A 14,592-nucleotide genomic window follows, 5' to 3' on the forward strand; every position below is an offset into this window, starting at 1 on the left:
TTCTCTTCTTACCTTTTCCCTGGGCTGTCAAAACCTTCCCCAGATAGTCATTCACCCAAAGTTTAACTTCCTGATAGTTTAAGATGTGGCTTGTTTCACAGAAGTTTGGATTAGGACAGATATTAGAGACTTAAGCCCAGAGGGAGATTCGACAAACATATTTCAGGCATCATCTGAGAAAGTTGTTCAAAAGGAACCAACTGTTTTTCAAAGGGGAGGGATGGTTTTAAGACTTTCTTGGATCACATTGTAAAAGAAGCCACATGCTACCTTTATCAGAACTTCCTTGAAATGACCTCGGAGAAGGAAATAGCAATCCACTCCAGTATTCTTGCCTGGAGAATTCTATGGACAGAAGAGCCTGGCGGGCGAGAGTCCATGGGGTCACAAAAAGTTGGACAAGACTGAGCTACTAACATACTTTGAAATGAGGAAGTCTTTCTGATGATGATGTTAATCAGGCACTTTAAATTTTTACTCATTGCTTCTTCTGGGGTATGGTACAGCCATTGCCTCTATCTGAAATGGCACAATGATGCAATTGAAATGGAAACTTATGTCATGTGAGGTGAAACTTGGGGGTTGCTGTCCCCTACCCCAACCAGAATGCAGGCTATCAGTTCTAAGATTGGTTTTAGGGGCTTTCCTGGATTCTAGTTTCATCTCTGCAAAGCATGCTGGAGGTAACCCATGTGTTCACTCCCAGTCTCCCAATGCAGCTTTTGGTCTTTTACAACAAAGGGAACCCTCACATTGCAGGAAAGAAAAGAAGAGATTCGGAACTTGGAAAAGTCATGGTTTGAATCCCTGTAAGAACAAGTAATATTGGGCAAGTTGTCTCAGTTCTCTGGGCTTAGTTCTCTTAGGTCTTGTTAATCATTTAGTTCTCGGGGAGTCACGGAGATGCTGACAGTTGCCGCTCAGGTATACAGCAGCATCTTCTAGAATACCAGTGTAATTTATAACTAGCTGCTGCTGGTTCTTCTCCTCTCCCAGCTTATCTTCCCTTGGACCTACCTCTTTACTCCCACTAACCTTCAAAGTTCTGGGAGGGTCCGGAGCTAAGGTAGAAGATTTTGAGGCTTCTGGACTGACTTAAAGGAAACTATGATCCATCCCACACCTGCCCTCTTGTCTTTCCTTTTTTCCACAAGACCTTTTAGTCGTGGCTTTCCTCAACTCAGCTTTTCACACTGTGGTTTATGATGAGGCTGGTTTTGCTGTGGGGAAAATTCTCAAGCTTCCCTTACAGTCTTCCATCTTGTTAGCCGTAGCACCCTGACTACCTGAAAATAAAAGGATTTTACCTACCCCTCCCTCCCCCGTTTAAAAAAAAAAAAGAAGAAAAAGAAAAAAAAAAGGAAACAGGACTACACTCTTGTACAGTTTCCAGATGCATTTTGAGACCCTCTATTAAAATTATGAATGCATTTTCTCACAAGAAACTATTAAAAGCAGATACTCCTGGGAGGGGTTCTGGGATTTGAGAGTAGAAAGTAGAAAGAGAGCCTTTCTTTTCACCTCCTGTCCTTCTATACAGTTTCACTGTTTTACCATAAACATGTATTTCTTTTATTATATTTTAAAGCAGTTATCTAAAATAAATGAATACATTTGCCTTATAGGATCTATCCTAAGGAAACATTTATTCAAGATACATAAAGACACAGGAAAAAGGATGTTCCTCGTGGCATTATTTATTACACTAAAAAGTCTAGAGGAACCTAAATATCTACAATAGACAAATGGTCACGTTAGTCATGGTTCATCTATCTTGTGACCATGCTGTAGCCATCAACAAAGAGTAAAGTTAGTCTATACAGAAGGGAAAATATATATATTAAAATGTAAAAAGCTGGTTTAGAGCAATAGATGGAAGCAGCATCTCATTTTTAGGAAAAGAGATAATAAAATATATAATAATATGTCCAATAATCAAAGAAATAGTACAGGTAAGAATGCTGCTATCCTGGTTCTCCTTTGTGGATGACATCATGGCAGATTTTTGCAGTGTAAGTTATATATTACTATATTTCAAGTTTTTGCAGTGAGCATATAAATTTATTAAGCAGGAAAATAAAAGTACTATTTTAAAGCAGTCACAGATTTTACAAACACTACACTGTAATGCAGTTTTGGCAGATGACTATAGGAGAAGGCCAAGAGATACATATCACATGCTGGGTGTGCAAAATGATGAAGCTCTTCGCGCCCCCATCAACAGTCAGCGGCATCCAGGCAGCACCTGCCACATGCTCGTTTGTATCCATAGAGGTTCAAGTTCATGACATTTCCTCTCATGTTCTTCTTGAGTGATAGCAACTTTCTTCATAAATTAATAAAGCAGCTCTGTGTGCTTTTATATGGTATATCTGTCTTTGAGAATTCTAGAATAATTCAAGAATGATCCTAAACCTCATTCTTCTCAGCAATGATAGCAGTGATGTTAGCCTTAAAAAGCAGGTTTGTTTAAATTTCCTGAAGCAAGTGGAGAGAGCGAAAAGGACTTAATGTAGAAATTAAGAGCAAGAACTAAGTGGTACAGAGTAGATCCTGAAGATGTCCTGCACATTTTGTTTGTCAGCACCTCTGGTCTTTGAATGCTCTTTCAAAGCCTTCTTTCTTTCCAGAATAGGGTATGTCAGCTTTTTAAAGAGCTTTAACGAATATATGTCTATATCTTTTTCAAGCACTGGAGAGTTAGTAGCAAAAGCATATAGATGGATAACAATGTCATTAGATTTTAGGAAATCTATAAAGGTGATGTTCAATTAACATTTGTTACTTGGTTGATGGAGGGAACAGAAGGTAAGACTAAATGTGCAGCAGAAAGTAATATTTGTGGACCCTATGACAAACTCTTAACAGAAATGATTTGAATAAGTTATCTAGAATGATTGGCAAGTGGATAACAATTTCTTGACAATGAAAAGGAAAGTGAAAACTAGTCTGCGCAAAGGTTTTAGCTAATAAAGAGCTCCTCCAAATTATTATGGAAGACACTAAAAAATTATAGAAAGATGGGTAAAAGGGATATAAATTACTCTTAAGTATATGAAAAGATGCTCATTCACTATAGTAATGGAAGTATAAATAAATTTTACTGAGACACCATTTTTAAGACTTGCAAAGATCAAAATATATGATAATACTGTTGGTGAGGTTTTTGAGAAAACAAGCATTTCACACATGACCCTGAAGAATGTTGACTCGTACAACTTCATTGGAGATTAATTTGGTTATGTTATGCAAAACAAGAGATGCAAATATCTTTTGACACAGCAATCCCATTTTTATAAATGTTTTCTATAGACCAGGGCTACTCAATCTTGGCATTATTATTTAATAACATTTTGGGCTGGATTATTCTTTGCTGTGAGTTTGTTCTGTGTCTTGTAGGATACTTAGCATCCCTAGCTCCACTCACCAAAGCCAGTGGCACTTCCTTCCCCAGGTATGACAACCAAAACTTTCTCCAGACATTGCCAATGATGGGCAAAATCACCCCTGGTTAAGAACCCCTATGTAGACATACTTATACATGTTGTGAGTGAGATACCTATGAGGTTATTCATTCCTCACTGTTTGTAATGACAAAACAAATGGAAATGGACTAAAAGTCCATCAAGATGATTTTTTTATCTGTACAAAAAAATATTATGCAATCAAAGGGAAAAAAAGAACAAAGAAGCCCCTTGCATACAGTATAGATTGATCTTTAAGAAGTCTTGCTAATCAACCAAAAGAAAAGCTAGGAGGCATATGTAGAGCCCACCAGGCTCCTCTGTCTATGGAATTCTCCAGGCAAAAATACTGAATCGGTAGCCATTCCCTTCTCCAGAGAATCTTCCCAACCCAGGGATCGAACCTGGGTCTCCTGCATTGCAGGCAGATTCTTTACCATCTGAGCCACCAGGGAAGCCCAGGTAGAATATGCTACCATTGTATAAGAAGTGGAGGGGAGGAAAGAAAGTTATTTGTATTTACATATGTATACATAAAGTATCATTGTAGGACTTCCCTGGTGGCACAGTGGATAAGAATCTGCCTCCCAGCGTAGGGGACATGGGTTCGATCCTTGGTCCAGGAAGATTCCATATACCGTGGAGCACCTAATCCCACACACCACACTACTGGAGCCCACACACCACCCTACTGGAGCCTGCGCTCCAGAGCCTGGACTCCCCGACAAGAAGCCACCTCAATGAGAAATCTGTGCACTGCATCTAGAGAGTAACTACTGCTCGCCACAACTAGAGAAAGTCCATACAAAGCAACAAAAACCCAGTGCAGCCAAAAATAAGTAAATTAAATTGAAAGTAAAGTACATTGGAAGAACTGATAAGTTGATTCTGATGGTTGTTTTCAGGCAGGAAAGCAGTGTGAGATCAAACTACTGGGAATCACTGATCCCAAGGGAAGTTGTTGCTTTTGTTCTCATGGCCACTATTGTGACCTTGGGCAAATGGCTTCACTTCCCTGTGTCTTGATTGCTTCCTCTCTAAAACAGAACTTGGCTTTTATCTCCTTCAAAGAATTGTGAAGATAAACTAGAAAAATCCAGAGGAGCAAGTTCAGCCCTCTCCTTGTGGTTATTGTTGCAGGCTGCTGCTGTTGCTGCTGCTGTTGTGTGTCATTCATGCAGGTCTGCCAGGCTAACAGGAGCAGTCCTACTGGTCTCTGCTCAGCAACTCCATTAAACAGTGCTGGAAACTCACCAGCGAGTCCTTGTCCCAACTCTCCCTTCTCAGCCACCATAGCTTCTATTACACGACTTCTCGGACCCAAACAAGTTCTACATCTAAGAATACCCATTGTAGAACTCTTAATCCAATTTTAATATTTGTCCCAGATGTCTGACCTAAGAAAAGATACTTAGCTTCTTCAAGCCTTTGTTTCTTCTTCAATACAATGGGGATAAACATTGGACCTACTGCATATGGTTATTGTGAATATTTCTGATATGATGCATTTAAAGCACTTAATTTGGTGCCCTGGCAACTCAGCAAGGACTCATTAGATATTGGCTCATATTGTTCTGAATTTTACATTGGTTACATTTGAAATGATGGCCCTCTTTTTAGGATGCATTCTTGGGTTCATGCTTGGATTTTGATAACATGCCTTTTTATCAGTCATACAGTTATTAATCATCTCTTATATGTATTACTTCCTGGAAAGATTTCCATATTTAACTAATCTCCATGTCTATTTGTGAATTCCTAATATGACTGGCAGTGAGATACAATCACATGGTTTCCATTTCTTTTGAGCTGGAAGGGTCTTTAGAGATCATTCAGTCCAATTTTGTATGTTAGAGATGAGGCTTCAAGGTGAAATGACTTTCTCAACTAGCTTTTATCTTTTCATTTCTACTATTCAATTTACAGCCTTGGGAGACTGAAATCATAGAATTGGAAGCACCTAGGTGATATTTTCTGGTCAAGGGTAAGGCCAAGAGGGTAGGGACAGCCTACCTTTTTCTTGCTTCAACTAGAATACTTTCTCTTCTGCTTCATGTACATGAATGGGAATAGCATATATAATTCTGTACTAAAAGGGGGCTCCATGCTTAGAAAAGTTTTAAAACTTTGATCTAGTCCGATCCCTTGGCACTATGGGCAAGATAACCAAATCCCAGATAGAAGAAGGTCTTGAACAAAGTAACCCAGGTTAATCAGAACCGGATCCCCAGTAAGCTGCTGTGTTGTTGCTTTCTTACCTCATTCCACTTTCCTAGAATTCCAGAATTATGGTCTGCTTGAGAGTTTCAGTTCCTGAGGCCCTATCTAAAATTAGAGTTGACCTCAACAGAGCAGTCAAAAATGGCTTATATGATACACCCCTGTATTTCATTTGCTTCTTAATACAGACGCTTGATGATCTAACCCAGAGAGCTCATTCATGTAAACCTTTCAGATGCCCTAAGATCATCATCTAGGGAGACTAATATCTTGCAGAGTAGGAGGTTTTGGCCACTCCTTCCTTCCTACTATGTAGGGAGTGGGTTCATCTACATATAGACTCACTTTAAATCAAATAAAGTTACCCATGCATAGAATATTATATTTCCCCCTCTCTCTCACTATAACATTCAAAACCTATAAAAATAGTGTATTTGAAGATCATCACAACAGTGGGATTCTTTTGTTTTTATTAGTTTCTTCTTAGAAACATAATCTTCTCCAGTGGTACTGGTAACTATTGGTGGTCCCAAGCATTGCTTCAGTCTCTTTGGAAGATTATGTAACAATGAATGGTAGAGATCAGAAAATGCTATCCTGTGATACATCCCATATAACTCTATCGTAAGGAGGCATTTAAAAAAGCAGACTGTTCTATATTAGGTATACTATTATTTTTAAGCATTTTCACTGCATCTGAGAACAACCTGAAAGTCATATAGCAGATGATAGATAAGTTTGTCAATGTGTTCAGTACAGAAAATAGATAAGTATATCTTTGACATGAACAACTTGATTATTAAAAAAAAAACACGTATTTGAGAAAAATTATTACTTTGGAGTCCATGAATGGAAATGTATCTAAAAAGGATAATAGAAAAAGAAGAAAATGGAAGAATAAATATTTTCATGCATTATAACTACATGGAAACTGAACTCTTGGGCTTTCCAGCTAAACCTTTCTTCCAGACTGAGTCAGGAACAAAGCCCTCACATGTACCGTCTTGCCCTGTGCCCTATTTTTACTGCAGAAACTGATTAATGGATGCACCAGTCTCTGAGCAGTCAGAATAGAATTTTATTTTAACCTTTGAGTATCTGCCTCTAAAACAAGAATTCTCTATCCAGTGGCTAGCTCCATAAGACATCAACATCCCATCACACACAAAAATCAATTCTCAAAGAAACCCTGTTAATGCATACATCAAAACCTCACATCCTTCACTTTGAGTGGCCTGAATTGCAAAGTACTTTGCTTTGGATTTTAACTTTTCTTTGCCTGACTTGGCCAGGCCCATATTTCTATCTCCATAGATGCTCTTCTGAAATCAGTGTGTTATGTGACCTTCATTCATTCCCTGGATATTTATTGAGCACCTACTACATGCTCAGCACATTACTAGATGCTGGTGATACAGGGATGAGAGAGGCAGTCGGTCATGAAAGTGACCTTCCAGTGGATGTAGAGACAGAACATAAACAGGGCAGCACATCAATAAACCCAATCAAAAGTACAGATACTGAGGTATTAAAGTATCCATGGATTATAAAAGAAAAGAAAAAAAAGAAACAAGATTCTGGGAAAATATTTGAAGAGATGAAAAATAATAAAGAACCAATCCTACAAAAATCTTGAGTGTTCCAGACAGTGAGAGTAGCTAGTGCAATGACCCTGCCCTCAGTTCAGTTCAGTTGCTCAGTCGTGTCCGACTCTTTGCGACCCCATGAATTGCAGCATGCCAGGCCTCCCTGTTCATCACCAACTCCTGGAGTTTACCCAAACTCATGTCCATTGAGTTGGTGATGCCATCTAGCCATCTCATCCTCTGTCGTCCCCTTCTCATCCTGCCCCCAATACCTCCCAGTATCAGAGTCTTTTCCGATGAATCAACTCTTCGGATGAGGTGGCCAGAGTACTGGAGTTTCAGCTTTAGCATCATTCCTTCCAATGAATACCCAGGACTGATCTCCTTTAGAATGGACCAGTTGGATCTCCTTGCAGTCCAAGGGACTCTCAAGAGTCTTCTCCAACACCACAGTTTAAAAGCATCAATTCTTCAGTGCTCAGCTTTCTTCACAGTCCAACTCTCACATCCATACATGACTACTGGAAAAACCATAGCCTTGACTAGATGGACCTTTGTTGGAAAAGTAATGTCTCTGCTTTTGAATATGCTATCTAGGTTGGTCCTAACTTTCCTTCCAAAGAGTAAGCATCTTTTAATTTCATGGCTGCAATCACCATCTGCAGTGATTTTGGAGCCCAAAAAGATAAAGTCTGACACTGTTTGCACTGTTTCCCCATCTATTTGGCATGGAGTGATGGGACCAGATGCCATGATCTTAGTTTTCTGAATGTTGAGCTTTAAGCCAACTTTTTCACTCTCCTCAGGACCTAAAAGTGAGCGCCCCCTTGAGTGTATCTCACCCTAGTCCTGCCTCAGTACAAAGGCCCTATCAGGAGGCATGGCTTGGGTGCTCAAGGTGTAGAAAGACAGCAGATATGATAGAAGCATGATGGATGAAGGGACCAGAAGCAATGAATCTGAGAGGCTGGTAGGGGCCATGGATGAAGAGTCTTGTAGGCCATGGTTGAGAATTAATTTAAATAGTCTAAACAGTCACAGCAGGATTTAAAGCAGGGCACAGTACCTGATTTCTCATTTTAAAAGTCTATTCTAGGTGTGTGGATAGTACAGAGTCTTGAGTGTCAGTGGGAACCGAGTCAGAAGGCAACTCAGTCACATAGGAATGAAGTGAAGAGAGACCATGAGTGGTGAACGTCTCAAGCAAAAATCCTGGGGTAGCTCTGAGAATGTTATCTACAAAAGGTTTAGCTGTAAAAGGGAAGGATGGAAGGGTAAGACAGGGTGGAGGGTGAAAGAGAGCAGTGTTGCTTGATTCTCCTAAAAGGAGGTGGGAGGGGTTACTGGCCTACCTGTTGGTTTTTACTTGTGTCTCTGACCCAAATCTTAAAACTCCAACCTCCTGAATCCTCCTCTTCATCTTTCAAGGCTAGGTCCTGAACTGCTACCTTCAGGGAGTTCTGTTTATTTACCCCTGCACCCAGGAATTGCCTGTTTGAAATCTTGTATCGCTAGTTTTGTTCTCAACTCTTTTGGTGCTGAGCCTTGTTCTGTTAAGGGACCGTGTGTATAACTTTAACCTCTGCAACTGTGTCTATACCTCATACCCTTCCTTCCTCCTTGGTTCCCACCTTCCTTTCTTTCTTTCACAAATTTTGAACGAGTGAATAATATGTACTAGGCACTGTGGTAGACACTGGTGATGCCATCTTTAGCAAATTGGGCACCAGCCCTTGTAAAGCTTATAGTCTAATGGAGGGGAGGGGAGGGACATGACATTAGCACAATAATCACAGTAATAAATAGATAAGTATAATTTTGGCACTGAAATAAAGGTGTTTGATGTTGTGGCAAAGCATAAGAAGAGATGACCTAGGCTGGGGAAATGAAGGAAGGCTTCTTCAAGCAAGCGACATTGAAAATGGAGGTCTTAAAGTTGAAGAAAATTTCATGTGGTTGGCACTCAGTGAGAGAGGATCAAAGGAGCATGAACTGGGATGGAGGAGACAGTGTGATAGATTCTTGTGTCCACTCTCAGGATAAAGGGAGAACCACTGAAGGGACATGCCATCTTCTGATGAGGGTCATCAGGACATGATCACAGTCCACAGTCACCACGTGAAAAGCTTACCCTAGCTTCCTTGTGGGGAATGGAGTGATGGTGGGGAGGGTATAATGGGTGCAGGGATAGGGAACAGGGGTGCAGGGAGAAGGTATAGTGGGTACATGGAGACCATTAGGAGGTGGCAACAATCCCAGGTGAGAGATGCTGGCAGCTTCCATAAAGAAGGTGACTCTAGAAAATGGAAAGAAATGGACAGATCCTAGAGGAACTTTAAGCACCAAAGTTTGGACACATGGTAGAAGCTCCCAGAAGTGGAAGAAGACAAAGATTTTTCCTGGACTGTATGTGGAAATGATAGAGCTCATCACATATTTCATTGCAGAAGACCTACGTGGTACGGTTGCTGATTTTCAAGACTGCCTTTACATGGAGGACTCTAGAACAAGAAGGCATTACATACTTTGTAATAACCCAGTGGTGACCCCAATTGCCTAAGAGCAACAACTGTTCATAGTGATAAGAACTGTTCATCAGGAGGCTGTGTTGCCTCTGGAGACATAAGGGAGTTATTTAAATTCTCTTTGCCTCAGTTATATGCTCTGTTAATTGGGGTAATGATAGTTCCTAACTTATAAAGTAGGTATAAGGATTAGGTGAAATAATTCATTTAGCATAGTGACTGACAATAGTAAATAGTAAGTATTAGTTGCTGTTATTATTAAAATAATGATGAGACTCATCTCACTTAAAAAAATTCAGGAGTGATCATTTTATAACAGGTAAATAATATTAAAGGGGGTCACACAGCATTAAGCAACCTTTGCAAAGCCACACAGCTCTTAAGTGGTAAAGCTGCTCTTTGACCCAAATCTGACACCAGGAGCTGTGTTTTTGACCACTGTGCAATACTGCTGCCAGAAGCAAGGCAAGTGGACACTCTCCCCACCTGCCATCTTTCATTTAGGAAGGATGCATGTTACAAAGATGTTTCTGCCACTAGATCAGTAGGCTAAAGGGAAGTATCCTTGAGGAGTAGTCAGCCTACCCACACACTGACTAGGATGGGGATTTTGACTATTTTTCCTGTCTTATGTAAATGGTAATGGCTCCTGGGCCACGGTAACCACGGCAAACTTGATTCCTAAGGTACAGTGAGTCATTGAAATAGGGAAACCTTTCCTTTTCTCCCAAGGGCCTTTCAGAATATTAAGATGGTCCTATTAGTACCAAGCTTACAGCATACTTTTCTCATGAAATACTCAACACTGGTTGAAGTAGGTAGTGCCGGGGTCATTACTTTATAAATAGGAAACAGAGACTTAAAGAGGTTAAATGTGTTGCCTGAGATCCCACATCTAGAAAGTGAAAGAAGCACCATTTGAACCCACCACTAGCTGACTATTCTAGCCTCACCATTCTGTGACACTTGTGTCCTATCTGTGTTACCCCTCCTATCCTGTGCTTACTCAGAGTGCCTGAAGCCCACCATTTCTCTCTTTTACCCCTAAAAAGGATCTGATATCAGCCCTGTGCAACTAAGCACATTGTTCAGGTAGCTACCTCCCAGAAGTTTATTTTTATTTTAGCCTGCCTGTGATGTGCTGGAGCCTGCTTGTGTTGGCCTATGAGAGCCGATTGCTAAATTTTCAGGAATTCTGTCAGCTGGTAGACTTTACATTAGTAGTTTGAAATTGATCTTGATGGGAGTATTTGCACTACAGAAATTGGCAAACACTACAAACAAAGTCTCTCCCATATTCTCTACTGCCACTGCCATTACAATGATTGTTTGGCATTTAGCAGGTGGACTCTCATTTTTCCTTGTCCTCTGTTAAAGACTGTTCAACAAGGGGGACCACTTTGCTAAGACATTGGCAGGCACAGGGGAGTGTCTGAAATCACGGCTGCCAGCAAGCCACCACCTGCCAACTCTCTGCTTCTTTTTGGCCCCCTACTCCAGCACGACTAAGGGGCTTCCTGGCCCCACTGAAAACACTTGCACATCTCAATATGGCAAACAGGCGTATGATAAAAGATCTAAATCCATGTTAAAACAAAATGCTCAATCAGAATGTAGTATAATGACCATGGGCATGGCAATTTGAAGTTAGGAAAAAATATATTTATTTTGCAGAACTACAGTATTCATTCCTGAATATGTGGAAGAATTGTTTTCATATGTCATAAATCCACAGAATTTTAGAGCTGCAGTGAACAGAATTTTATAAATAAGAAAAAAGAAAAAGAAGCTGAGACCCAGAGAGGGGAAATGTTGGCCCCAAATCATACATCTCATGATGCATGTATATCTTGCCCCACATATGTATTTAGTCATGGAAGAGAGGGAACCCAGGACCCTGATGTTAGCCTGACTTTGAAGAATCCTTAATACTTCCCTTCATTTGAAATGATTATGTTATGCCACCCTTCATTCTCCTTCACAGATATAATGATGATACAAATAGTAGCTAAATTTTATTAAGTGTTTACTAGGTGACAGGACTTATGCTCAGTTCTTTATATATTAAGTTGAACTATATGAAATTGCCAATATATGACCTTTTTCTTGGATCTACCAAAATGGTAATTTTCAGATAAGTCTATTTAAATACACCCTCTCTTAATTTTTACCATTTTTTCCCCCATGAAGTGAATATTATTATAACACCCATTTTACAAATGGCAGAACTGAGTTTTCATTTTAAAAAATAAATTAAAAAAAAATGCTTAAAAGCATTTCTTCCCACAGGTGTAATACTATTATCATTTATGAGCAATGAACAATGCACTCCTGTGTGCAAATTGATGGCTCTAAGCAATGGAATGTCACATAGAGAAAAAATAATAATAACTAATACATCTTGTCTTTTTCAGTAACTTTGAAAAATTTTATAATCAGTAAATTCCTATATTTAAAGAAATGCTTTTTAAAATGTTATTTATGAATATAAAGCATAAGCATTAGAAAATAAGAAGTTTGATCTTTGTGAAACATATATCTGCTGTATCCTACATGGAAATGTTAAAAACTATAGGTCAGGGCTCCCCAGGATGAATTAATTGTCCTAGAATTTTCATAATGCTCAAATGAAGAAACTGAGTTATTTTTACAACCTTGCCTACATGCAAATTATAACCAACAAAATTCTGAATCAAGATTATTTTTCGTAGGACTATCTGCAAATACCATTGTACAGAACTCACAACCAAACAGTTCACAAGCAATAATTATGCTCAGAAACAATCAGTACTAACTACATGAGATGATACTATGTTGAATGTTGAGTCGGGGAAAAAAATTGGTAAAAACTACAAAATGGACTTTGAAAAACTATTTAAATGTAAATGAAAACTCTTTAAACATGAAATAAGAGCTTCTAATGTCCCATTCACAATTGGAAAAAAATTGACTGAGGTCATATGATTAATCAGCTCTAAATGATGAATCCTCCAGGTTGAAAACCTGGCTGTTGGCCCTGTTAATTTAGTCAAAGAATACATACTGAATACCTACTAAAGGGGCCTTGCACATAAGTAATTCCATATTCTTCCTAACTGATTGGTGGATTATTATCAGTAAGGATCTACTTAAGACATGCATGTCTTTTCACTTCTAAAAAACAGGCAGTATTATTTCACCAGCAGCTTAGAAGTTCAGGCATTTGTAGTCTCCATACCTGGCCTGGCCTCTTTCAAGACCCCATATCATTGAACACTTCAATCCCGGCTCTCAAAAGACCCAAACTCATGCCTACACCTACTAAGTTCGGTCCTGCTAAGAATCAGAGTGCCTTTGTCTCTAAGTGACTGTCAAGCACCTAATGTTGTTTTTTGCTACCTCCCTGATGACAGAAAAATAATACAGTGATATAACAAGAAGGCAAACATGCTTCAAAAAATTGCTGAGGTGGGCTGTACAAGTGCTACTTCATAGAAACAAAGGATTTTAAAGAAGAAAGGAATGTTGTAGGTGGTGTTTCCAGTCCTTTCATTTTATCAAGAAAGAACTTGACACAGAGACATTTGCTGAGGCTAACTCACCTAGAGGAAAGTGGAGTTTGGTCCCCTGATGCCTCTTCCAGTGCTTTTTGTACCAAACTGCATTGTTATGATTATTTGTGTTGCTCTTATTATTACTGATGTTATGATATATAAGAATATCTTTAGAAATATAAAGACTGACTTAGCCAAGCAGCTGTAATCTTCTGGTAAGAACTGCTGGTCTGTACTGCATTATATTTTGTGTGTGATAACCCTAGTCTCCTGGGAAGTTCTCCAAGGGATGAAGAGGTTTACCACTGGGCTTTGTAAATTTTAGACAATTAAATGCCCAGAGACTATTATTCCAAATGTCAGGTGAGTGATGACATTGAGACAAATAAAATTGAATCCACAAAAATGTTGAACGGGACCCATCACTTAACCATTTCATTTGCCAAATAAAATAAAATTTAAAAGTTAAACTTAACCTTATATAGGAAAGACAAGCTAATGAGCAATAAACTTACTCTTTTACTGAAATCACCTAATATAATTACCCTTTCTTGACTACTCTCCACGTTCTCTCCCAGTTACTCTTACTATATTTTTTAGGTTGTTATAATAAGCACATCTGTATTTTCCGTGTTCTTATTTTATTCTATGTATATCTTCATGATTCAGCCCAATCTAACTATAAAATGTTATTTTAAAAATAGACAAATAGAGTGATCACATACCCCATGACGGTCTTCAAAGTATGCCAGGCTGGTTTTGGTTAAAACAAAGAATCGGACTTTAAAGTTTGAAGGAGAAGTTCTTCTCTTTTGTTGGGATTTCTTGATGAGCTGCTCTTCCAGGAGGATAAAGTTGTTCATGATCCAATTCTTGAAAAGTGATGCACCTTGTGCATCACCCCTCAGCACAACCAGAGGAAACAGCTTCAGGGCAAGGAATGCGATGGGGAGGCAGTTGATCTTCAGAGAGCTGTTCAAAGGCAGCTTGCCTCCAATATTATCTCTCTATCAACGTTCAGTCAACATTGCGGAGCTTCTCTTCTGATGTCAAAGCCCATAACCACATCCTTTCGAAATTCACAAAACTATGAGGCATATGTAAAAACTATGCATACCTTTTGCTGTATGGTTTAGAAATGTTTGAAAAACCTTAGACTCAAAATGATATGACTAATTAGAGTTCAATCTTTATAGTTCCTGGTTTAGCTCATCTTATAGTTAAGCTCCATAGTACAAGGGGTAGGAACATGTGCTTTGGAGTC

General features: G+C 39.1%; 1 protein-coding gene across 1 annotated transcript in view; it reads right to left on the reverse strand.

Annotated features, from left to right (window-relative positions):
• The window catches only part of ITK (IL2 inducible T cell kinase), a 61,798-nt gene extending 47,447 nt beyond the window's left edge, over positions 1 to 14,351 (reverse strand). The window contains exon 1 of the mRNA XM_006075873.4: positions 14,054 to 14,351. Coding sequence (XP_006075935.1) covers positions 14,054 to 14,191 — 138 coding nt within the window. The 5' untranslated portion in view covers positions 14,192 to 14,351. The remainder of the gene's footprint in view (positions 1 to 14,053) is intronic.
• Between the last annotated feature and the right edge of the window lie 241 nt (positions 14,352 to 14,592).

The sequence above is a fragment of the Bubalus bubalis genome, chromosome 9 (assembly GCF_019923935.1).
Source record: "Bubalus bubalis isolate 160015118507 breed Murrah chromosome 9, NDDB_SH_1, whole genome shotgun sequence".
In the NCBI taxonomy this organism is placed as follows: Eukaryota; Metazoa; Chordata; class Mammalia; order Artiodactyla; family Bovidae; genus Bubalus; species Bubalus bubalis.